Source organism: Ambystoma mexicanum, chromosome 11 (genome assembly GCF_040938575.1).
Source record: "Ambystoma mexicanum isolate Mex_15411 chromosome 11, UKY_AmexF1_1, whole genome shotgun sequence".
Taxonomy (NCBI): domain Eukaryota; kingdom Metazoa; phylum Chordata; class Amphibia; order Caudata; family Ambystomatidae; genus Ambystoma; species Ambystoma mexicanum.
The window spans coordinates 766,202,394-766,227,126 of record NC_090934.1 but is presented as its reverse complement, the minus strand read 5'-3'; the positions used below and the strand labels follow the sequence as shown (position 1 = coordinate 766,227,126).

Sequence of the window (24,733 nt, the reverse complement as noted above, 5' to 3'; positions counted from 1 at the left end):
TGGGGCATTTGTTAAAAGTTGTAAGACCATTGTCTTCTGATGGTTGGTGGGCCTTTGTTTTGAGTGGGGAAAGGGCTGCATTGGTATTGGCAGCAGTGTCATTCACTAACAAGATTTCTACACAGAGAGAATGAAACTTAGAATTGTGTTAATGTCTTGTTCCCTTGTTCTTCCCTTTCCCCTCTTCTTTTTATTACCTTCCACTGGTTGTGTTTTTTATGAAGGGGAAATTGTGTAATTTGATAGGATTTTGTAGGATAACTGGTTATTGCTAAAGATTTGTAATGAATTAAAGCAATTTTTTAAAAAGAAGGTATTCAGGGAAATAGAGTTGGATGTAACCGGGTCCCAGGCACAGGGAGGCCTTGTGGATGATGCAGAGGGTCTTGAATTTGATCCTTGCAGCCACCAAGAGCCAATGGAGAGATTTAAGGGCTGGAGAGATGCAGTCCCTGAGCTTGAGACCAAGGATAATTCTTTAAATCCTGTTCTGGATTAGTTGAAGGGGGCGGAGCGATGAAAGAGGCAGATTGAGGAAGAGGCTATAGTAGTAGTCCAGCCTGCAGAGTAGCGGAGCTCTAGAGACATTGAGTTTCTGGGCCAAGGTAAGGAAAGGGCGAATGCCTCTGAGGAGGTGAAGATGAAAGTGGGCCTTTTTGGCAAGGTCCATGATGTGGGGGGAGAAGGAGTGAAAGATGACACCAAGGTTTTTAGCCTCAAAAGATGGTGAGGGGAGGGGGACCCATGTAGGGTGACCAGACAGTGGGAGGGAAGCAGGGAGCGGGGGTCCCAATGAGAAGGATCTCAGTCTTACTGGCATTTAGACTGAGATAATTGGCAGTGCACCATGCCTGAATAGCAGTCAAACAGTCGGGAATGAGAGAGGAAGCAGATGAGGTAGTAGAGGGAAGCTTGAAGGAGAGCTTTGTGTCAGCATAACACTGGAAATGAGGAGAGGAGGAGGAAATCAGGTGGGCCAGAGGGGCAAGGTAAATGTTGAAGAGCCACAGCGATAGGATAGAGCCCTGAGGGACGCCGCAGGTAGAGAGTGAGATGGAAGAGCGGAAAGGGCCCAGTTGTACCTTGGAAGGTCGGTTAGAAAGGAAGGAGGTCATCCAATCCAGTGCCAAGTCAGTGATGCCAAGGGTATCATGGAGCCTGTGTCTGAGGGTGGCATGATTGACTGTGTCAAAGGCAGAGGACAAGTCAAGGAGGATGAGAACAGAGGGAGAGTTGGAATCAAGGTTTGAGAGCAGGTCTTCACGGGTGTTCAGGAGAGCAGTTTCCGTGCTTCTAGATACCTCTGAGAGAACCGTTCAGCCATAACATTATATTCCTTTCTCGAAGAGCCAGTGTCGGATACTATTCTTTTAAGCCTAAGGAACTGACTGTACAATAGGCTATTCTTAAGGTGCTGTGGATGAAAACTCATGTAGTGCATGATATTATTAACATCAGTAGGCCTTCTATGTACTGTGGTGTTAAATGTGTTGTTGACCAACGTTACCTGCACATCCAAAAAGTTCTGATCAGGTTCACCTATCTCCAATGTGAATTTTATCAGAGAATTGATCTTGTTCAATGATTCCACAAACCCCAATAGTTCCAGTTTAGTGCCACTGCACAACTAAAAAATATATTCAATGCATCTTTTCCAATAGAAAACTTTTGGGGATCATAATTGGGCAATAAGCGCCGAACCTGCAGGCCATTACTGCATAAGGTAATCATTACTGCATGAGGTAATGCCCCCGGGGCCATACTAATGAAGGTTCCAGGGGCATTACCTTACGCTGTAATGGCACACAGCAAAGGGGTTTATTGCAATTAGTACCCGGGCCCGTTAGTCCGGGGTACTAATGGGTTTTTTTCAGCTGCGAGAAGCATTGCGTTTCGCAGCCAAAAAAAAAAAAAAGTAAAATAAATGGCCACCGCGGACAGGAAAACTGTCTGCTCTTTCTGTGGCGCCCATAGTAAACAAAGAAAATGACCGCCATGAAAGGGGAGGAGGGACTAATAGTCCCTTCTCCCTTTCCGTGGTGGCCATTATACCAAAGGGAAAAAAAAGGTTGAAAACAAAATGCCCGCCATTAAACAGGGAGCAGGGATTATGCGTGGTCCCTTTTTCCCTTAACATGGCAGCCTCATCGGAAAGACGAAGATGCGGCGCAATGTAACCGGGATTACCATATGGAAAAGCAGCAATCGGTGCTTAGATTACAATGGAAGTTCGGCGCACCGGGTACTAATGAATTATTTAGAATGTATGTTGTTTCAAAATTATTCATGAAGAAATTGCCTTTAACTGAGGCCATTGCTGAATTTATTGATGTACCTGCTACTTGAAGGTATAATTTGCTGTTGAATCTAAAGACATTATTGTAAAGAAGTTCTGCCATGAAGATTTTATGGGCCTGTACATGTTCATGATGTAAGAGCATCTACTCAAGCCTCACCATCTGGAATTGACGAATACAAACTTTGCACATTAAGTGAAAATTGAATCAATTCACTTTGTGGCAGTTGTAATTCATTCAGTGTCAATCAGCAATGTGACTCATCTCTTAAATATGCTGTAGTCTGTTGTACTAGAGGTTGTAGAACCTGATCTAGATATTTAGCCATGGGATCGAAAATACTCTCAGTTCCTACAACTATTGGTCTGAATGGTGGGTTCATAAAATGTTTGTGAATCTTAGGGAGTTCATAAAAGACTAGTAAAATTGGGAACCTTTGAGTCAAATATTTTTTGATGGTTGAAGGGACTTCTGTTTAGTCACCCTAGGTTTCCTAGGGTCATCCAGACGTGGACCCCTTGCTCACTGTGCTCAGAGAGGTAAAGCTCCACCTCATTTATGAGGCCCAACAAGTAAGAAACACGTGTCTGGCGTTGCTGTTGGTACTCTTGTTCAGAAGAGAATTGCCATAGCATTTGGGTCCTGACTGCCTATGTGGGCGGGACAAAGACTAATATGCAAATGAAGTTTTCCCTTCTGTGTAAGGTACAGTGGGCTAAAGTGTGGCTGAGGACTCTTGAGTGGGTACCTTCCCGAAGAACAGGTCATTTAGCCGTGTTTGTTCTCGCAGAGGGGCGCCTATAACTATTTTCTTATTGTACAAGGGACTTGGGTTTAGTCACCCTAGGTTTCCTAGGGTCATCCAGAAATGGGCCCCTTGCTCACTGTGCTCAGAGAGGTACAGCTCCATCTCACTGATGAGGCCGAACAAGGCTGAAACACGTGTCTAGCCTTGCTATTGGTACTCTTGTTCAGAAGAGAATTGCAATAGCATTTGGGTCCTGGACTGCCTATGTGGGCGGGACAAAGACTAATATGCAAATGGAAATTTCCCTTCTGTGAAAGGTACAGTGGGTTAAAGTGTGGCTGCAGACTTTTGAGTGGGTACCTTCCCAAAGAACAGGTCATTTAGCATTTAGCTGTGTTCGTTCTCGCAAAGGGGCGCCTATGACTATATATTTTTAAGTATTCTCTAGTATTAGATGTTATCAACTCCCATTCATAGGCCTTATTGAGTGCCTCACTTATCACAGTCTCAATCAGGGACCTGGGCATGTTCCAATCCCATGTATGTGGAATAATCATTTAGTAAATCCAGACAACTATGATTGTAGAAGTCTCTATACATTATGACCAGAGTACTGCCTTTGCCTGCTGGTTTTCCTTGAGTGATTATCAACTTATATAAGATCAAGTCTTTACTTTAGAAACTGGTGTGCCGTGTACAAATTGTTTTTTTATCCTTAATCAGTAGAGCAGGAAGGCGAGAAGTGTTTCCCAGTTAGTCCTCTTGCCCTCTGGTGGAATTGTATTGTTTTGTACAGAAACTTGATAAAGCGTGAACACAACCAGTAAAGGCATCAAGGCGCTAGGTAGAGGAGATGGGGGAGGTGCCCAGGGATACTAGAATAGAAAGGTTTTTAGACGTTTCCGAAACGGGAGAAATTGAGCAATATTGCGAAGCTCAGCTGGCAGAGCATTCCACAGAGTCGGGCCGAGAACAGAAAAGATCTTCCTCCGGCATGAGTCCATAAGAACCGAGGCATTCAAAGTGGTGAAAGATTGGCTGAACGGAGAGCTCTGCAGGGTCTATATGGTACCAATTTAGAACTCTGCACCAGTGTTATGAATGGCGCAGTGAACGATACAGAGGGCTTTAAATTTGATACAGCTTTTCACAGGAAGCCAGTGAAGTTGCAGAAGAAGCTCCTGTGAGTGAGCCATTCTGCAGGCATTCAAAGAAAGGCGAGCAGCTGAGTTTTGAAGGGTCTGCAGGCGATGTATTAGAAATTCAGGTTGACCAAGATAGATCCTGTTACAATAATCAATGGACCCCATAATAGAAGCCATAACAATTTTGTTTCGAGAGTCAATGGAGAGGAAGGGAAGAACCTTTTTTAGCAGCTTAAGTCTGGCAAAACCTGTTTGGCAAATAGCCGACACTTGAGCTGATCTGGACGCGGAGGGCATGATTTTTATGCTTAGGCTTTTAACAACAGAGGCAGGTTCAGGACAATGGGCCAAGAGAAGAAGGCCTCTAGTCGGAGGTCCAAGAAGAGTTGGCACAGGTGGAACCGACCAATAAAACCTCGGTTTTGTCACTGTTAAGCTTGAGCCAGTTTCTACACATCCAGTCAGCGACTGCGGGAAGACAATTCTTTAACTTATGTGGAGGATCGGTAGAGGGGGAATTTGGACGAAAAAGAATTTGTGTGTCATCGGCATAAGAAAAAAAGTGAATGCCGTGACTAGAGATAAGTTTAGCAGGAGCCAGCATGTACAAATTAAACAAAAGAGGGGAGAGAGCCGATCCGTGTGGGACCGCGCAGTCCAGGTTAATACGAGAGGAAGTGAAAGGGGGGAGAGAGACCGTCTGAACTCAGTTGGAAAGAAAGGATGTGAACCACTTCAGGGGGGACACCAGAAAGTCTGGCATCATGAAGACAAAGGTGAAGTCTTTGATGATCAATGGTGTCAAAGGCTGCAGAGAGATCGAGGAGAATAAGAGCACCAATCTCTCTGCGATCCTGAAGTAGAGCAATATCATTGAGAAGAGAGACCAAGAGAGACTCTGTGCCCATCCCGGGGAGGAAACCTGCCTGGAAGGGTTGAAGAAGATGGTTGGTTTCAAGAAAGGCAGAAAGTTGTGGGGTGGCAATGGCTTGAAGCTGTTTCATAGCAATTGGAAGAAGAGAGATGGGTTGATCATTTTCAACAGCGGCAGAATCTAGATTTGACTTCTTAAGAAGAGGAGAGATTACCGCATGTTTAAGTGATTCAGGAATGTAGACAGTAGCAAAAGAATGTTGGAGATCTGAGGTAAGAAGTGGAACCAATCTGTGCGAGAGGGATTGCAGAATACGAAGAGGATTAGGGTCTGCAGGAGATGCAGAGTTGAGCTTGAAGAGAGCAGTAGAAACCATAGTGTCTGTCACTGTAATAAACTGAGAACTGTTTGGAGAGGAAACTGGGAGAAGAGAAACCTTAGGGTCGATGTCTGAGATATGTCTTTCAGCGCCAATCAGCTCACGAATTTTACAGATCTTTTCTTTGATGAAGAGTGCAATTTGATCGATGTGTATTTTCGTATGCAAAGTGGCCGAGGGAGGGGACGAGTCGGGGTAGTCAGTTCTTTGGCAACCCAGAATAGTTCCTGAGCGGAGCATGTGGCATTCAAGATACGGTCGGAAAAATACTTGGCTTTAACTTTTTTAATAGTGCCTTGATAGGTATTCCGAGCATTAACATGGGCCGATTTCGCCTTGGGATCAGAAAATCAATGCCATTTCCATTCAGCTTGCCTGCATCTTTGCTTAGGTGTTCACAATTCAGGACAGTACCAGGGGGCAGATTTTTTTGCACGAGAAGTAGAAAGTTTAGAGGGTGCCAGAGAATCTGCAGTGGACTGTAGAGCCTCTATCAAAGAGTCACAAAGGTTAGTATCAGTCAGAATACCTTGAAGAGTGTAATTTTCAATAGACGTAATAATATTTGTAGGCGGAACGTCAGCCCATCGGCGTTGAAACTTAGCAAGAGAAGGTGGTCTAGTTTTGGGCTGAGCGAGAGGAATAGAAAAATGAACCAAGAAAGGATCAGACCATAGCACTGGCACAGCAGAGAAAGAAAGGAAATCGGGAATATCAGAGGAAATGAGGTCAAGTTGATTACCGGCCCAATGAGTGGGAGTGTGGTTTCGGAGATGTAAGCCACAGTCAGCAAGCAATGAGATAAGTTTAGCCGGCTGTTGATCAAGCAGGTTATTTGGATGAAGATTAAAACCTCCCAGGATGGCAATTCTAGGGTTTGTCAGAAAAAGGTCAGCCATCAGTTGTGTGAAGCTACTAAGAAAGCAATTGGTGGTATAAGGAGTACAGTAAATGATGAGAAAATGTAGAATCTGTTCAGAAGAAACCTGAATTCTTAAAAGAAATAGATCACAAGTATGTGATTCAATTCAATAATGGAGCAGCACAGATGATTTTGAAATATAATTGCAACTCCACCGCCTGCGTTAGGAGCCGTTCAATCTAAATGCAGGATATCTGAAGCATCTGAACAATATCGGGCCCAGAAGCAGCATTGAACCAGGCCTCTGTAATAGAGCGAACATCAGGTACGGGTGCATCAAGCATGGCAGAAATGTCGTTGCTGTGTGCTACTGCGGACCGTGCATTGCCATCGGCTAAGGAAGTAATGTTTTGTCTTGAGATTCTGAGGTACATTATCTAGCATATAGCCTCATGGTTTTACTACCCCTTATGAGAGTCAGATCTAAATTTAAAAGCATGTATGTCACTGCCCTGTCATTAATAGTGAGAATTATGCAGTTGCTCCATTCGTTGTTGTTGGTTTCCCTAACCATAATGCCCACCTAACCATTATCCAGGTGTTGGGGTTAATGTGGGTTCCGTGGATCCGTTTTTTATTCCAATGAGTTGCCTTATTCATTGAACGTCTGATATCCTCCCATACCCTTTCCAAAAGGTGACGCACACCCACAATCACAACAGTGAGGTTGGATTTAGGTGACAAATTAAGCTGCTGGGTTCTTGTTAACGAAAGAGTCACGTTCATAATAAATATAACTGTTTTATTAGGGTGGCCCATTGCATCACTAGTTTGTGCTTCGTTAGCTCTTGTGGCACTAGCCACCAGATTCGCGTTTGTGGTAAATTGGACTATTGGTGTTACCATTATTGCAAGTGATTTCACCCTGTTATATGGGGCAGCATGAAAGACTTTCAGTTGCGTTATTTCAGAGTAATTGGGTTCTATTTAGGTGGATATAATGCCCCCTACAAGTGCAGCTGTTTACTTTGACTATTAGATTGCATTTTAGCACCGGTCTATAAGCCAAAACTATGGGCATATGAGCACAGATAGACGGGAGGGTTGGGATATGAGGAATGGCACAAAACCTGTGGTGGTGGTTTCGAATTTGGCCCACCAACTGATCCTCTATCTCCCATGCTAAACCTTATGGCCATTCCCACCCACTGCCCGCTCAAAGTACACCCACTGGTCAATCTTTATTGCACACTATCATCAAACTCTGTGCCCCCATTATTATTTCTGTGAAGTCTTCCTGAAATAATGGCTTAATTGTAACTGTCAATGAGCTCATGGTGTATTAAAAATGTGTTAACCGATTGTGTCATCTGCCACTTGATTTATAAATGTTAGGTATGTCCTTGCATCTTTTTCATGCAATTCATTTTTATTAAAAGCAAGCAGTGTCAAAGCCAACAGTTTTAGCTTGTGTTCTAGATCTTAGATTACCAAACACTGCCATCATGTTCCCAAGAACGCACACCATTTGCTAGCTATTGCCATCCTGTGCTCAGTTGGTTACACTATGGCACTGCATGACAAATGCTTTTCCCATTCCTACACAAAAGACAGAACTGTTGATTTTGCCAGTTATTGTTTTGACTCATTGTGCTCTAATGCCTAAAACCTGGTAAATTAGTGATCCAATAAAGATATTTAACCACCAGATTATCAATCTGTAACCCGTGATTATATTCCTATGTACATTTGGGGCTAGTTGCCTACAAGATTTTCAAGTAAGTAAAGGAATTAAATTAACTGTGTTTGATGCAACTCCTGCATGGTTTGTCGATGTCAGAAAGGAGGTCTTTGAGAAATCGATTTGTTTTTTTTAAGGGTTTTTTATTTTTACAAATACAGAGCCCCACACTGTGAGTGAGAAGGTTAGTATTAGTTCTCTCAGGGGATTGTCCAGTGGAGCTCTAGATCTGGATTTAGCGACATGCTCTCATAGCGCACAGCTTTTTATTTTAAGTCTAATGAGCAGAGACCTGCGTGCTCAGGGGAAGATTAGAGGTGGGGGAGGGGGGGTGCAACCTGATCAGTCGTTGGTAGTGTTAAGTTTGCATTCATTTCTTTGTCTTAATAGAAAGAGTGCTCAGTTCACTTGTTAAGGCCAAGGGGCAGTCAGGGGGAGAACTGGAATGACCTTGCGTGGCCCATTTAATGTTTCTTCTGACTCAACATATCCCTGCCTTCACCTTTATATAGGGGTTTGTAGAATTTTTGGGTAGACTGCCATTTACTAACAAGGGCCCCTTGGCTGGGAGAATAATGCATTTGATTTGCCCATAGTAGATCGTACTCGAACACAGCTGCAGCCCACGATAATTTGATTAAAATGTTTATTATAAGCAAAGGATCAAATTTGTTGAGTCGCCAGACCAAGACTGTAATCTTTCGGTGTGTCTGCAGCATGTTTGTCACGGGAGAAAGCAGCTTTCTATAAGTAGGAGGGAGGGATGTTGTTCTTGAATAAGCAGCCAATGTTTAGAAATTAAAGCCAAGCCCGAGTTGCAATCCTTTGGAGCCCGTGGCCACCCTGATAAGTGTTAACAACAATTACAGCAGTGTCTTGTACCATGTGTGGAATCCTTAGCCGATTCTTCACTCTGAGTCTGCTTCCTTCTCCTCTACCTATGCTGGCGGCAAATTGAGTTTCGAAATTCTGCATATGCCCACAAGCTAGTTATATGTTTCTTGAGGCCACTCCGCTCACCCAGCGCAGTTTACACAAACTGTGTCATGTTACATAACAGATACATGTTGCAACAGTGAAGCAAATATGGCAATACGATCTGGGAAAATAACCAAAAGCTGAAAACTGGCGATGCTCATCTTCATTTTTAAAAAAAAAAAGAGAATGCAGTCCTCGCACATGTGAATACCCTACTCCCTTGTTCGATATTTTCGGCAAAATGTTTTGGGAAAATAATTTACAAGCATCTCAAGGAGAGGGCAACATCCAGAGGAATCCTGTAAAGTGTTGTTACTGGCTGGCATTCAGCAAGGAACTCCAAAGACCAAAGCTTACTGGACCAGTTTATCTCTGTGTTGACATTGAGAGGCAGAACATGTGACCATGGTTCCTCCTCTTTCTGATTAAATATCAAGTTATAGGAGTTGGGCTGGATATTACGAACCAGTATTGCAATTGTGGTCCTGTATATTCATTTACATTCTCCAGGCTATTGATTAATGCAAGGATTCATATTGGTCCCTGATGTGTTATAGAAATACCTACTTTTGAGGTCCCAATTGAAATGAAGAAGCCCTTCATAATTAATGTGTGATGCTGGCATAAATGGACATGAATGATAGATTGTCTGCCTGGAAGTGTGTTTGAAGACTGTGCATTGCTTCACACTTCTGGAATCTCAGAACCGAGTACTCCCTTTGACTAGAGTTTGTGGATTTGGGGTGTTGAGTGTACTATTGTCCATCTCCATGCTATAATTGACTTCTGGTACCCCTGAGGAAGGTCCACCATGGATAGGACTATGGACTGAAACATGTAGGTTTGGGTTGGTGCGATCAGGGCATTATATGTGTATATATATATATATATGTATTGAGGTCATTGAGTGTGGTCATTAGGGCCATCTATATGTGAGAATTTATTTTAGGTATGATTGGCTTGTATCTTGTGTTAATTCGTAGGGTCTATATATGTAATGTGTATGTCACTGATTTGGATCGTTTTGGAATGTCAGTATATGTTTTTTAATTGCTATTGATCATGAAATAAAAATAGGATTTGTTTTTGTACTCACATTTTGTGTATTGCATCTTCTGTCCTCCTTCCTCTGTCGAAAATACTTGAGCTCACCCCCATGTGTTTTTTTTTTTCTACCTTTTGTTTGTACGGGGTCTCCTTTAATTGCCAACTGGTGCTAAAAATCAAAATTAAGCCTGTGCTCTTTATAAGTTGCACTAAGCAATCAATTATTTTCAAATGATATACAGAGCCTCATCTATATGCCACCTTTCTTTTTTAATCTTGCTCATCCACTGCCCTCCTAACTCCTCCCTTCCTCTCGTCACTTCCCCTTCCACATTCCGTTGCACTCATGGAGAGACAAAGGGGACATTACAGACTGCAACACTGTATGGCTACAGTTAACCGGACAAGTGTCAGTAGCAGTTCAAAAGTGAAGCAGTGCCTTTTACCACATGAAGTATACTCTGCTAATTTCCTTTAAGCATCAGCCTGCCTCCTTTTCCTAGGGTCTATTGTAACGAGTTCTACTGATAAAGTCTGTTTAACATTAGCCATGAAACAATGTCTATTTGCCTTGCGGACTCATTTATTCTATGCCTCACCTCACCCGTACATTTTGTGAATAATGTACTTTTTTGTTTTCAAATGTTAAAATAATTGTATATTATGTAAATATTCTCAAATTAAATTTTATCAAGGTTATGGATTAAAGAGCCATGTTCGAACTCATACTGGAGAAAAGCCATATCGCTGCTCAGAAGACAACTGTTCCAAGTCTTTCAAGACGTCGGGTGATCTTCAGAAACACATACGTACACATACAGGTATATTCTGATTACCCCTGATTTTGACTTATATTGTTATCTATGTTCAGCTACTTCCATTTCTAATGTGCGATTACCCTGCTTTCTAGTAGGTGTTACCAACAACATACAAAAACTAAAGTAATAGTGAGGGCATCAAGACCAAAGATTTAGAACTCATCCGTCCCTTGTGTCTGCAATGTAGCTTCTTAGGTTCCTTTTGTTTAAATGGTGATGTGAGTACCAAATCACTAGGTTGTGCCACTGAGGCTGTACTTCTGTAATGTTTAACTTTTTGTCATGCCAGTTTACGAGTTTTTCTCTTGCAAACGATAATCCTAGAATTCAACAGATTCACAAATACCAGTGTGCCCCTTGAAGCTGCTCTATATTCCTCAGGTAAGCACACGCAATGTACCCCGTTTTACTGATCTGAGTAGTCTTACGCTGCTGGCCTTCCGGGTGACTCTGTGTGGTAGCATCTGTTAAGATGGATTTCCAAAATCAGCCTTGGTGGCAGGGTTTTGCGTGGCTAGCCTATTTATGGTAAACATAGAAGACACTGAGATGTCAGTCAAAACCCAATCAAGGTAAGGTTGCTGAGCAGTCGAGGCTTAATCTCGGGAAAAATGTCAGAGTGGTCTAGGGCTACAATGAGTCCAGTCAGAGCAACACCAGCAATCCACATTAGATAGTATATACAAATATAGTTATTTAATAGGACTTTAATTACACACCAAGCATATTACAGGTTAGTATTGCCACACAAAACCTTATAAAACATGTAATTCTCCATTAGGAGAATAGAATTGCATATGAATCAATTACTATTGCAAAGCAGGTTAATAGTCAGATGCCAGGAAAAATACACAGAACTCTTCAGAATCAACACAAGAACAGCTGTCCTCAATCTGAATAAGTCCAACCCTAAGATTATTTTTTTAAAAAAACATTTTTTATTTTTATTTTTATTTTTATACGGTTTATACAAACCTTTAAAAAGAAGATGATAGCTACAACACAACACAAGGAAAGACTAGTGAAGTAACACTCAACACACAGCACAGCTGGCCACGAATTGAACCCTCTCCGTGGAATTCTTCAGTCTTCTATGATGAGTCATTTACTGATGCAAAATTATCATCAGTACACAGAAAATTAGGTGTGATTTCTCCTTGAAGTGTCATTGAGTATAGGGTTCCGAAACCACTGAAACCAAATCTGTGTTTAGACGTTTATTCAGTTCCTTGAGAAATGTTATTAAAGCAAACATCAATGGACGGTTTGATCCTTCGAATATCCCTTTCCACCAATCATCCGCACACCGTGTTTGCATTTTTGCAAACACCGGGCCAAACGTGCGAGTTCTCAGTGTACGTAGGTTAGAACAAAAGAGTGTAAGGTGTTTCAACGTCTCATTTCCAGTTTTACAAAAGCGACACAATAACTCTGTGGTAGAGTTGTGTGCGTAGCGGCGTTCTTTAGTGTCCATTAAGTTTAGTCTAAATCTTAGATAGGTAGATCTTGCTGTCACATTAGGAAATAGCGTCAAGTAAGCTTGCAGACTCCCATGCGCTCTGGCCTCTCCTGGTACATCTGCCATCATTCTGCAATTCCGTCTTTGTTCGCATGTTAAATGCCAGTCTGTGCTCCATACTTTTTTCTCCGCTAGCATCGGATTTTCCAGTAGCATTGATAACTTAATGTCATACAGGTCTAGTATTTCAGTACAGTACTTTTTCCATAGTACTAAGGTGGTGCAACCGAGATCTTGTTTTGTTTTTAGTATTTCGTACTGCAGCGCAGGTGTGTTTATTGAGCATTTCCTAAGGAGGCATAGAATGTTCCAACACACCCTGGCATGGATAGATATTAACCCCAATTCATATCTAATACAGACTGTTGGCGTGCCACGGGGTAAGTGTAAAACTTTTACCCAAAAAATATTTTCCTAGAGTGTTCCAGAGCTTGTGGGAGCATCCTAGGGCGTTTTCTGCCCCATAGATTATTGCTGGCATAGCTTTTTGTCGATAAAAGTCGATCGTTGGTTTTAGCGAAAATTTTCCAAACTGTCTGTTAATGATAGCTGCTGGACATGCTAATTGTCTGCATTTTGATTTTGCTACTTCTGCCCAAGGTGCGTCGTCTAGTTTGGAACTTATTCTCATGCCCAAGTATCGTGTGTCACCGACAGTGTTTAACTTCGTCTTTTCTATATACCAATTTTGTTTACTTTGTTTTTTCTTCACAGATCTTAAGTTTTGAAGTGTTATTATCTCGCACTTTTGTTTGTTAATCACCAGTCCGTTTTGATGTACGTATGTTTCCAGGGCGTCTAGTTTTCGTTGGAGACCGATGTAAGTCATATCTAAAAGTATGAGGTCATCCGCATATACAAGCCAACTCACATGCGTGCCGTTCATCTTTGGTGGAAAAGAGGAGATTTCGCTAAAGGCTTCTCCTACGTCGGACAAAAACAAATTAAAAATAGCTGCGGCCAGAGGACATCCTTGTTTCACACCCTTAAAGGTTTCTATAGGCTTTGATAGAGTCCCCTGCCGGTCCAAACGTATTCTGATGTTTGTGTTAGAATGCAATTCCTTAATTGCTTCGACCAAACTTTCCGGACACTTCCAAGCTCTTAATTTTTTCCATAGAATTCCTCGATCAATACTGTCGAAGGCGTGGGAAAAGTCTATGAGAGCCAGGTGTATTTTTGTGTTTCGTTTAATTGCTTCCATCTTAAACAGATTCAATATTAACAAATTTAGGCCACACCCCACACCCTTCACGAACCCGGCTTGCCTTTGATCAATGTGGTTGTTTTCTCCTGCCCACCTTACTAGCATCTGCTGTAGCTGTGTCGCGTAGATTTTGCCAATTACATCCAACAAGGCGATAGGTCTGTAATCCCCAGGGTTGGCTCTATTGCCTTTTTTAAATATTGGGACCACAATGGCACTTTTCCACGATGTTGGAGATAGTCGCTTATCTACTATTCTTTGGAACAGGGTCATGCAAAAATTGGACCAAGCTTCTGGGTTACGCTTGATAGTATAGTTCGTGAGGCCATCAGGGCCAGGTGCTCTCGATCCGTTTGCTCGCTTTATTGTAGTTAAAATATCGTGTCGATCAAACTTTAAGTCCCAAATGACTAAATCTGAGTGGACGTCGTCTTTCACAAGCCCATTCGCACTAAACATTTTGGTGTAAAAGGAAATCCAAGTTTCTTCTGAGATACAGTTTGCCTGCATAGCATCCTGCGGGGCAAATTTGCTATTTATAGTTTTCCAAAAGTTCGCCGAATTTTTGTTTCGTAGATTTGTCATCATAGCCTCTGAGTCGTTTTGAAGCATAGTTGCTTTGTGAGACTTACACCAGTTCTTATAAGTTTGTTTGATTGCTTTTTTCTTTAAGGCCATTGCCTTTTTATCCCCCGTCGCTATGTTTCGCAAGTCATGACGCATCACTCTTTTGCGCTGTTGCATTTTTAGGTCGAAACTGTGTGTATGTTTAAATTTTTTATTCCTCAGACCTTGTTTATGTTCTGTAAAATCGGTCAGTAGGTGGCAGTATTCGACCTCATTTATTGCCAAGTTTAGATTAGACACAATTTTATTTACCTCTGCGTCTGCAAGTTCGAGCCGTATTCTACTCGATCGAACTAATACGGGCCATGACCAGTGGTCGGGCAGTGTCATACGTGATACCTTTAGATTCATTACCACCATATCATGATCACTGTAGGCCATTGGTTTAACTTCAAATCTAGTTGTTCGTAGGTGAAGGGCCTCTGACACAAACATGTAATCCAAAACAGATTGTTGATTTAGTCTATTCCATGTAGCATTCGCTGGAATGTCACCTGTCGTGTTTCCATTCAGCATAAACATGCTTCTAGCTTCCATCTCCTGCGACCATTTTGTTTTTTTTTTTTTACAGCCGTTAGTTATTACTTTCTCTTCCTCTTTCTCATTTTCATGCTTTATGCAGTTTATGTTAAAGTCTCCACAAATGATCAAATTTGGAGTTTCTATAGCTTCAAAGAGGGCGTCTATTATAGTTGTTATTTGATCAATAAAGTGTTGTGTTTCTATCCTAACATGATTCCAATAGATATTGATGATGTTCAGAACTTCTGGTTCTTTATTAGTATCATTTAGGAATGAGACCTTGGCTGTCTGAATGAATGGTGAAACATTAGTTGTTGAGACGATTTGCAGGCCCGTTGCTTTCCTTACCGCAATCAACAACCCAGCCATTGGTCTTCCTTTGTCTTGTTTTATTGCGGGATTGATTACAGTTTCAAAGTCCTGCATAATGGGGGTGTCGGATAGCCACGTTTCCTGCAGACAAATCAAGTCCAGGTCATGTGACCAGGGTGTATGAAAGAGGTGACTAAAACCTCTTGTGTTCCAAGATCCTAGTTTAATTGACTCTTTTTTATCACGCGCCTGGCATTATAAGTTTGACTTATCATTTAATGCAGCCGCCATCCAATCCCATTCATTCCTCTCATCATTCTTTTTTTGGTTTACCTCTAAATTACCCTTAACAGTAGATGACCCGTCAATTGTTATTTGTATTTGCCGATTTTGATTCAGACGTACTTCTTCCTTGTTATAAGTCTCAGAGGTGATTGTTTGTGCGTTTTTGCTGTTACCTTTGACATTGGTTCTTTCCAAGATAGACTTGTTGTGCACAGACCTTTGAACAGTCTGTTGCATTTCCTCGTCGCCTTGCTCGCGAGTCCTGTAAGTATCAAACCCCAGTGATAGTAAAGTGGAGCTGGCTTCCAATATGATCTCAGAGATTATTTTTGATTGCGTATGTAGAATCACTTTGTCGTTCCTTTTTTCATCGCAAAATTCCACGATTTTGAAGTCCTCAGACTGAATCGTTCTTAAGCTAGGAATTAGTTGGAACAAGTACAGCACGTTGTGCCGGTTTAAAATCAAGTTGTCTACATTTTCAATTCTTTCCAGGATCACTTTATGAGGGCTGAACCATTCTATTTTATCCACTGAAGCTTGCTGGGCATTCTTACGGGGGCCCACGTATCTCTTCTTATTACTGCTTGGTGTCACTTTAGGGGGATTGGTGACAGTGTGTAGTTTGTCGTGTGCCGTTTCCATGGCGATTTTCGTGTAATTTTTTTTAGCAATGCTGAGTTTAGATAACCTGTTTCGTTTTTCCTCCATTGTTAAGAATGTAGGTGAGTGAGCCACTGCCATTACGGCGCTGATATCGGCTTCTTTAATAATTATACAACTGCGCTGATTATTTTGGGGTTTCCGTTCCTCTTGATTGATCTTCCCGTCATCTGAAAAACACTCTTCTTCTGCCATTTCTGCATTAGACCTAACGGTCTCCAACAGTTCGATATCCTGAGACAATGCTTCATCGTCATAAGTTGACAGATTTATCTGTTCGAATAGCTCAGCCACCTGCTCTTCAGTTGACTCAATGTTGTTCTCAGGTTTGTTTTTCTGCGAGCAGGCTTGCGGTCGTTCACTCCGATCATTTGTGTTCACAGTGACGTTTACCGTTTTCAGATTGCGCAAGAACTTTCTTGAGTTAGTAGTCTGTTTCTTTTTTTTTGAGAATAGATTTTTTGTTTTCTTCATCATCTGCTTGTTGACCGCTGTAGCTGCCAAGTTTGGGCGACTTTGCCCCTGTAAGTTCTTAAAGATGTTGAACACAGTGAGTTTCGTTGTGTCTGAGTTAGAAGAAGCTTGGTCAGGGCTAGGTACATCTGTAGCCAATGGCAGTGACTCAGCAAGTGGTATAGGATCGACTCGTGTCAAGTCCCCTATCGTATCCTTCTTTGCACACCTCACGTCAGGTGGTTGGTTATCCACGTGTTTGTCATCTGATGTTGAAGCAATCTGTGGGTTTGCGAGGGCCGGGTTATCCACGGCCTTACTAGCGCTCAGTGCTTCATCAAACGAGCTAATTTCACTAGGCTTTTGAAATTCCTTGCCGTTGTATTCGATACTTTGATGGTCAGATACTATTAAGGATTCAGTCGTCATGGTTTTTGAGATGTCATAATTACATGGAGCCTCTGAGTCCACCTGCTCAGTGAGGCAAACCGCACCGCTTGTGCGTTGTGGTTGTGTGACTTCTTTTGTGTTATGTTTGTGTTTAAAGATACTCAAAGCCTCCCTTGCCACTTCGGCCAAAAGTTTTTTGTCCATATTATTGTTTTTTAGTTGGGCCGTTATCGCAGTCATCATGTGATCTTGCTTAAGGGCTAGGTCATGTTGAGCGGCTTTTAACAGGTCGCAGTTAGCTTCCACGGCTACTATTTTAGTGTTCAAAATAGCTACCAGTGTTGAGAGATCTTTAGTATTTTCGTTTAGATGTTCATATAATTTTGTGAAAGGGGCCAAAGAAATGGCCATAGATGATAGAATAGTTGCTTGCATGTCTCTTAGCCAGTTGGTATTTATTGCAGGGGAACCCCTATTGTGATCTTGAGCGCGCCTGTCGTGCGAGACAATTTTGGTTTTGTACCCTTTTGCCTGAGGTCGTTCCTTTAAATAAGGTTCGTCCACTGAAGAATCAGTGGATGTAGAAGAGGAAATTGAATCTTGTGTGTCCAAGTTGATGTTTACGTTACTGTTCCTTATTAGTCTTTCTGCAAGAGGTGATGACCGCCTCGCAGTGCTTTCCCATTTCGATTTTTTTCTTTGGGAACATCTTAAGCTTTCAATACTGCTTACATCTCTTCTACTTCGTTTTGTAAGCGCCATTCTTTGAGTAGTAGTGAGTGACGACCGTTCTTCACGTGTGGAATTATCCAAACGTGAATTTCCTGTAATTTGTGATGAAGTTATGGGCAGCATATTTGTGTCGCATTTCAAAGCACGTGTTTTGTTAATTCGGGTTAAATCAGACAGAAGTTTGTTTACTACTTCAAGTGAGTTGCGGCGGTTTTCGATCACGTCCTGCTTTCGGGGTGGAGTTAAAGGCATATGGGCGTCGTTGAAACTACTGTACTCAGTGCATTGGGGTGCGGTAAAAACACCTCCTCGTCCAAGTGAGCTAGTACATCATCATTAATTGTTTGTTTGGTGAGTGCTTTAACACTTTGGGTTTCCAATGTGCTGTAGTAGACTGATCTAGTCTTTGCCGGTCCTGTAGATAAGGGGATGCTGATAAGCTCTGAATGTGTCTGATGAATGGATTGCGTGCCAGGCTCCTGGCGTTGTGTTTGGTTAACAGGATCTTCCTGTTGTATGCCGCGCATTTCTGTTGATGATTTATAGCCGTACCAAGCTAGAGTTTTTAACGCTGGGACCTTACGTTGTTCAGTAATAGCGATTTCGCCTTGCTTGCCGTTAGTAGAGGTTTCCGTAAAAATCAGTTGGCTGCAATGTCCACTGTTTTCATCTATCCCCTCTGTTGTTTGCGTGTTTCCAATAACGACAGTCCCAGCGTGGCAGCAAGGTCGACTATGCTCTTGCTCGCATAAGGGATGCAATCTGTCATAATCAACTTCTCCTGTTTGCTCCGTATTAGCACTATTTAAGTTCACAACGTTCATCAGTGTATGTGAACATGTGGTAAGATTGTGCATAATGACCGGGACAGGCGACAACGGGCTAACATTTGCCTTTGTATTATCCTTTAATAACATGACACTTGTACATTCAGCATCCGTTCCGTATGTGTTAAGTGGGGATATAGTTACTGGGTAGCTTACCTGATCTGTGAGTGCATGGACCAACTGCACCAGGTCTTCTGTGACCTCTACTGACGACGTCCAGTTTTTGCGTTGGGCTCGTGTTTTTGGCCGTTTTGACGGACTTGTCCCAGAGTGTTCAGTTCTACGGCTCATCCTGACAGTTTCCGCAAAGTTGTGGTTTGTGGACAGCGGTCTGGTCCAACTCGATTTACTGCAGTCAATGGCCCCTGTCCTGGCCGCACTCCACGCACAACAGCACAACAGAGACGACTCGCCCTTTCGCTGAGGGCTTACGCCGCAAGGGCGTTGAGGCGGCCTAGATAAGGGCGGCTGCAGGAGTCAGCTGACTCTCCCTTAAAGGCACACGCACCTCGTAGTCTCCGACTCCGCGTTAGTAAAGTCCACGGTGTAGAACCAGCAAATTCAGCAGCACAACAGAGACGACTCGCCCTTTCGCTGAGGGCTTACGCCGCAAGGGCGTTGAGGCGGCCTAGATAAGGGCGGCTGCAGGAGTCAGCTGACTCTCCCTTAAAGGCACACGCACCTCGTAGTCTCCGACTCCGCGTTAGTAAAGTCCACGGTGTAGAACCAGCAAATTCAGCAGCACAACAGAGACGACTCGCCCTTTCGCTGAGGGCTTACGCCGCAAGGGCGTTGAGGCGGCCTAGATAAGGGCGGCTGCAGGAGTCAGCTGACTCTCCCTTAAAGGCACACGCACCTCGTAGTCTCCGACTCCGCGTTAGTAAAGTCCACGGTGTAGAACCAGCAAATTCAGCAGCACAACAGAGACGACTCGCCCTTTCGCTGAGGGCTTACGCCGCAAGGGCGTTGAGGCGGCCTAGATAAGGGCGGCTGCAGGAGTCAGCTGACTCTCCCTTAAAGGCACACGCACCTCGTAGTCTCCGACTCCGCGTTAGTAAAGTCCACGGTGTAGAACCAGCAAATTCAGCAGCACAACAGAGACGATTCGCCCTTTCGCTTATTGGCATTTAAGAAACGGAGCACAAACCCTCTACCAACCTGAGTGACCCCACCCAAGAGTGGAACATAAAACCATTAACCACGCACCCAGAGATCGTCAACCTGTATCCCCAAACCTCCCAACCCCCTCAGCACCCAAGCCACCCTCCATCAGAGTCCTCATTGTCTTGTGCCATCCCATCAACCAACGGGGTGCAATCACATACTGCTAACCTCTAACCTTGATGTAATCCACGTGGTCATCCGGCTTTACAGTTGTAATGTCCATAATGTTCTGACATGGCGACACCAGTTGAGCGCAATCCACCCCGCCCTCCCTTCCCCTACCACTATTGCCTCCCACCTGCGCATCCATTTCTCAATACCATAGTCGGTACACAAATGATGACCTTAGTACATGTGCAGCAATACAATAGCCATCCAAACACACCCATGACATCATGGTAATCAAGCACATTACCTCTCAACATCTGCGCACCAGGTCCCCCTCCTTAGCACCCGCCCACCCCGGGAATCCTCCCAGTCCCTCTTATGTCCCTCCCAGACCCCTAGACCAGGCCCATGTCATCTGTAATGTAGCACTCCCATGGAGGACTTGAATCTGATGGGGGAACCAATGCCAGCACCAATGCGTCCTAGGCATCCACAACAATACTCCCTTCACTCTGCCCACTATGCACCGCCCTGTGCCAAACCACAGACTCTGCCAGGGACCATCGTTCTAGATCCGTCTACCAAGCCTCTATCCTGGGGCCCCCAGCCGACTTCCAAGCCATTGCGATTCTTCCTTTTGGCCCGTATACCGATTAGATCTTTCATGCGAGTGAGGTGTGCTGTATGCTGTCTCTCCTTAGGATATAAGCCTAACAGGAAGGTCTCTGCAGGCCAAGCTTGCATCAGTATCCCCTCCCCCGCCACACTATTTGTTACTTCCTGCCAGAATCTGATAATGACTGGGCATTACCAGAACATGAGAGAGAAATCGGCAACCTCATGTCCACACCTTGGGCAGTTCAACAACTTTGATCCACCAAATCTGGGTCAGATAGGGTCTGTGCGTAGCGTATAGCTGTACCAGCTTGAATCTGGAGTTCCTGGAAACCCTCTTGATGTATCCCAATGCATGCGCCAATTCTGCATCTGTGAGTGACCTGCCGATATCTGCCTCCCATTTTGAATGTACTCCCAAGGTCGGCTCACTGTGCCGATTGAGAAATAATTCATACAGTCTAGACCGTGTGACCACCCTCGGCCACGTCGTACATGGACTCCAGTGTTTATGCCCTTCCATGCCCGTCAAGAAATCCGGACATCTAACTGCAATGTTCCTCACATGGCTCTGATACAGCAGAAATTGACCCATGTGTATGCCTGTGCAATGCCGCAGACTGGCAAAGTCCATCAATTTCCCATCTGCCAGCAAATCACTCAACGTAATCAGCCCCTGTGCCTCCCAATACCTCCTGATCCTAATCCTAGGCTCCAGCCCTTTCCCAGGTAATGCTGCAAGCAGGATGTTGGGGGACTAGAGGTCCTGAATGCCCAGTATATTCCACGTTCTGCGCCACAGCATTCTACCCAGCTGTAGGAGCCATGGCTCAGGCGAGATACCTGTATATGTGTAACCCGTAGGATCTCCTTTAGGAAATACTGCTGGAGTGATGGCTGAAGGAGCATTGAATCCAGCGTAACTTTCTCCACCAGCCAACCCACCACAAATTGCAGCTGACCTGCCAGGTAATATAATTCAAAATGGGGCAGACGTGTTCCTCCTTCAGCAAAATTCCTCTGCATAGTGCACACCGCAATCCTACTTCTTCTCTTCCCCCTCACAGAAACAATCTCACGGCTGACTCTAGAACAATAAAGAAACGCTTGGGCATAACATGGAATATGTTGGTGAAGTGGTACAACTTCAGGCGAGGCAGCACCACCATTCTGAGCAGGACCACCCTGCCCATCACTGACAGAGGTAATCTCTGCCAAAATGACATCATCTGCATACATTGATATTATATGTCATTTATAACACACCGGTACACAAGTGTTTCTAGGCGCGACAAGACAAGGAGGGGGAAACAGAAGGAGGACCCAAAAACGATCTTACTAGGCCGTGTGTCATCAGATCGTGCAAGTGTGGGAAGAGGGAGGGAAGAAGTGCTTTTGGGGGAGGAGGAGGCGGGGCAGGTAACTCAAGAAGTGCTGCCAGAGGGTGGGGCATAGGTGCAGTGAGAAGGGACTGTAGGGTTGCAGATACAGACCCTTAAGTGCTAGTAGGGCCCAGAGGCAGTGCAAGGGCAACTGGACATGTAGGAGCCTGGGACCGAGTTCAGTGGGTGGCCAGGTGACCAGTGCACGGAGCAGTCAGGGAAATCAGCAGGGGAGAGGAAGAGAGAAAGCGGAAGCGAAAAGCAAGGTCTTGAGTTGCTTTTGGAACCGCAGGTGGTTCTGCTCAAGTTTGAGAGAGGCAGGGAGGCTGTTCCAGAGGGAGGCCCCAGCCGAGGAAAGAGATCTGCCCCCCACTCTCTGCTTGGAGAAGCGTCTGACCCTCAGAAAGTTGGAGGTGGATGAGCGGAGAGCTCGAGAAGGAAGAGGTTTAGGAAGAGAAAGTTGGAGGTAGTGCGGCCCCAGAAAGCCTTGTGGATGATGCAAAGTGGGGCCAGTGAAGAGATTTCAGAGCTGGTGAGATATAATCCCTGAGCTTGAGGCCAAGAACAAGTCTTGCAGTCCTGTTCTGGATAAGTTGTAAAGGTCGAAGAGTAGAGGCAGGCAGATTTAGAAAGAGGCTGTTGCAATAGTCCAGCCTAGAGAGAACAAGAGCTCTGGAGACAATGATCTTCTGGGAGAAAGTGAGAAAAGACAGAATACCTCTGAGGAGGTGTAGCTGAAAGTGTGACTTCTTAGGACATCAGAGATGTTAGGAGAGAAGGCGAGGGTGGAGTTGAAGATGACACTAAGGTTCTTAGCCTCACAGGAAGCAGCAGGAAGAGGGCCAAGGGTGGGCAGCCAGAGATAGAGGCGAAAGGAGGAAGCAGTTGTCTTGATGAGGAGGATCTCAGTCTTACTGGCATTAAGGCAGAGATCATTGGCAGCACACCATTCCTGGATTGCGGCCAGACGCGGAAGCGTCTCTCGAAAAGCAGGAGATTGGCCTGAGGGCCCTGGACCCAAGACAGTTCCATTTAAGTAGACATTAATGATCTTAGAGGAATGGAAGGAGGACAGGAGGGCCTCCCACCGGGTGCCACCTTTAATGGGAGAAGAGGAAAAGGGAGAGAGAACAGAGACCATATGGGGGGTCCATAGGTCTTGAGAGGGAATGACAAAGAGGATGTCGGTAAGGTCTGTTTGGAGGAAGTACTGGTGTCGGTATCAGCGATAGGGAGGCCTGGGTTGGAGACAAAGATGTCCCTTTTGAGCTTCTTCTTGCCAGACTTAGTGAGAGGGATATGGTAGTCGATAGAATAGCAGTGAGAGAAGATCAGTGAGACAGAGGGCACCATAGAAGGTGCGGGCAAAAGGAGGGGGGACGGGAACGGAGGGGGCAGCCCAAGTAGGGGGAGTGAGGGGGAGCGCTGGGGCAGACAAGGGAGGGAAGGAACGGGGGCAAAGGGAGGGGAGCACAGCACAAGAAACACAGGGCCTGCGAAATCAGATGCAATACAGAACGATCAACAAAGCACACTACACAAAAAACCTAAACAACTGGCAAAGCTAGAAGGGGAGGAATGCAGACAATGCAAAGGTCCACAACTGAAGAACCTAGAAGGGGAGGAATGCAGACAATGCAAAGGTAAAGCAAACAAAATACTGAAATGGCCAGGGAAACACCAGGCAAGGGGTGACAAAATAAAAGGTCAGAGAGCACAGGGGCGGGGATGCGAGAGAGAGGTTGGGAGATCTGGGAGGGGGAAGCGTGGACAGGATGCGAGAACCTACGATGTGGCGGAGAGTGCATGGCCTAAATTGCTAAGGGATCACACGCGGCCTAAGTAGCTAGAGAGCGCACGCTGCCTAAGTAACGAGGGAGCGCACTTGGCCTAACTTACGAGGGAGCGCACCTAGTCGGGGAGAAGCAAGCGTGAGGGGGGTGGGAGGACCGGTAGCAGGGGAATGCATATGCGGAGGGAGAGGGGCACAAGGTCAAGGGGGGGTTGTGTGGAGTGTAGCAGTGCTAGCGCTCCCCGCACCTTCTTAGCCTGTAGAAGCAGAAAGGAGGGTGAAACCGTCCACGCTCACAGTCTGCGCTGCTACATCATCGCCGTGAAATACCTGTGCCGCTCAACACAGTGGCCTGCCACAGAGGGTCCGAATCTTGTTTCTTAAATGCTCAGAAGCGTGGATTTAGAGTTGCATGCTATGTGTAATAGGCAGCGTCTCCTGCGCACCTGCGTCGCTCAACACCACCACCTTGTCCTGCAAGGGCTTTGCCGCAGATAATCCCAACCTCGGTTCTTAAAGGCTCGGAAGCGTGGACGTAGCGTTGCGTGCTATGTGCAATTGGGCAGCGTCTCTTGTGCAGCTGCGTCGCTCAACACCGCTGCCTTGTCCTGCGAGGGCTTGAGATCAAGTGTGTAACCCCGACTATCGGGATGCCAGCGTCCACATAGTCAGACTGCAAGAATATCAACAGCGGCTCCAATGCCAAGACAAACAGCATTGGGGACAGTGTGCACCCCTGCTTAGTGCCTTTGCAGTGCTCCCAGGACCCAGAGAACTGCCTGCCAGTCCTCACTCTAGCACAGGGTTGTGTATAAAGTAAACTCGCCCATCTGCGGAAACCCACTCCCACGCCAAAGTGCCTCAACATCTTGTGTAACCAATCCCACCTCAGAGTCAAACGCCTTAACCGCATCTAACGAGTCCACCTCAAAGATTCTAGCCCTGACCATCATGTGGTGCAATCTTTGCAGGTTCCACGCGGTACTCCTGCCTGGTATATATCCTGTCTGGTCAGTGTACATTAAGTCGACAATCACGCTCTTTAATCTATTAGCCAGCACGGAAGTTAGGATCTTATAATCCTGGTTAATTGTTGGGCGTGGCCTATATGAGCCGTAATCCAATGGGAGCTTGCCAGGCGTGAGAACAGGTACAATTATAGACCAGCTCAGGCTGCAGGGAAGTCGTTCATCTGAACACGCTTCATCGAACATCGCAAGGAGTTTAGGCACCAACGTCGACTGGC

At 44.8% G+C, this 24,733-nt stretch overlaps 1 protein-coding gene across 4 annotated transcripts in view; it reads left to right on the top strand.

The window, feature by feature from the left end:
* The window catches only part of ZNF143 (zinc finger protein 143), a 1,779,064-nt gene that overhangs the window by 1,296,860 nt on the left and 457,471 nt on the right, over nt 1–24,733 (top strand). For all 4 annotated transcript variants that reach the window (XM_069623666.1, XM_069623668.1, XM_069623669.1 and 1 more), the window contains one exon: nt 10,767–10,892. In XM_069623666.1, the coding sequence (XP_069479767.1) occupies nt 10,767–10,892 (126 nt within the window). The remainder of the gene's footprint in view (nt 1–10,766; nt 10,893–24,733) is intronic.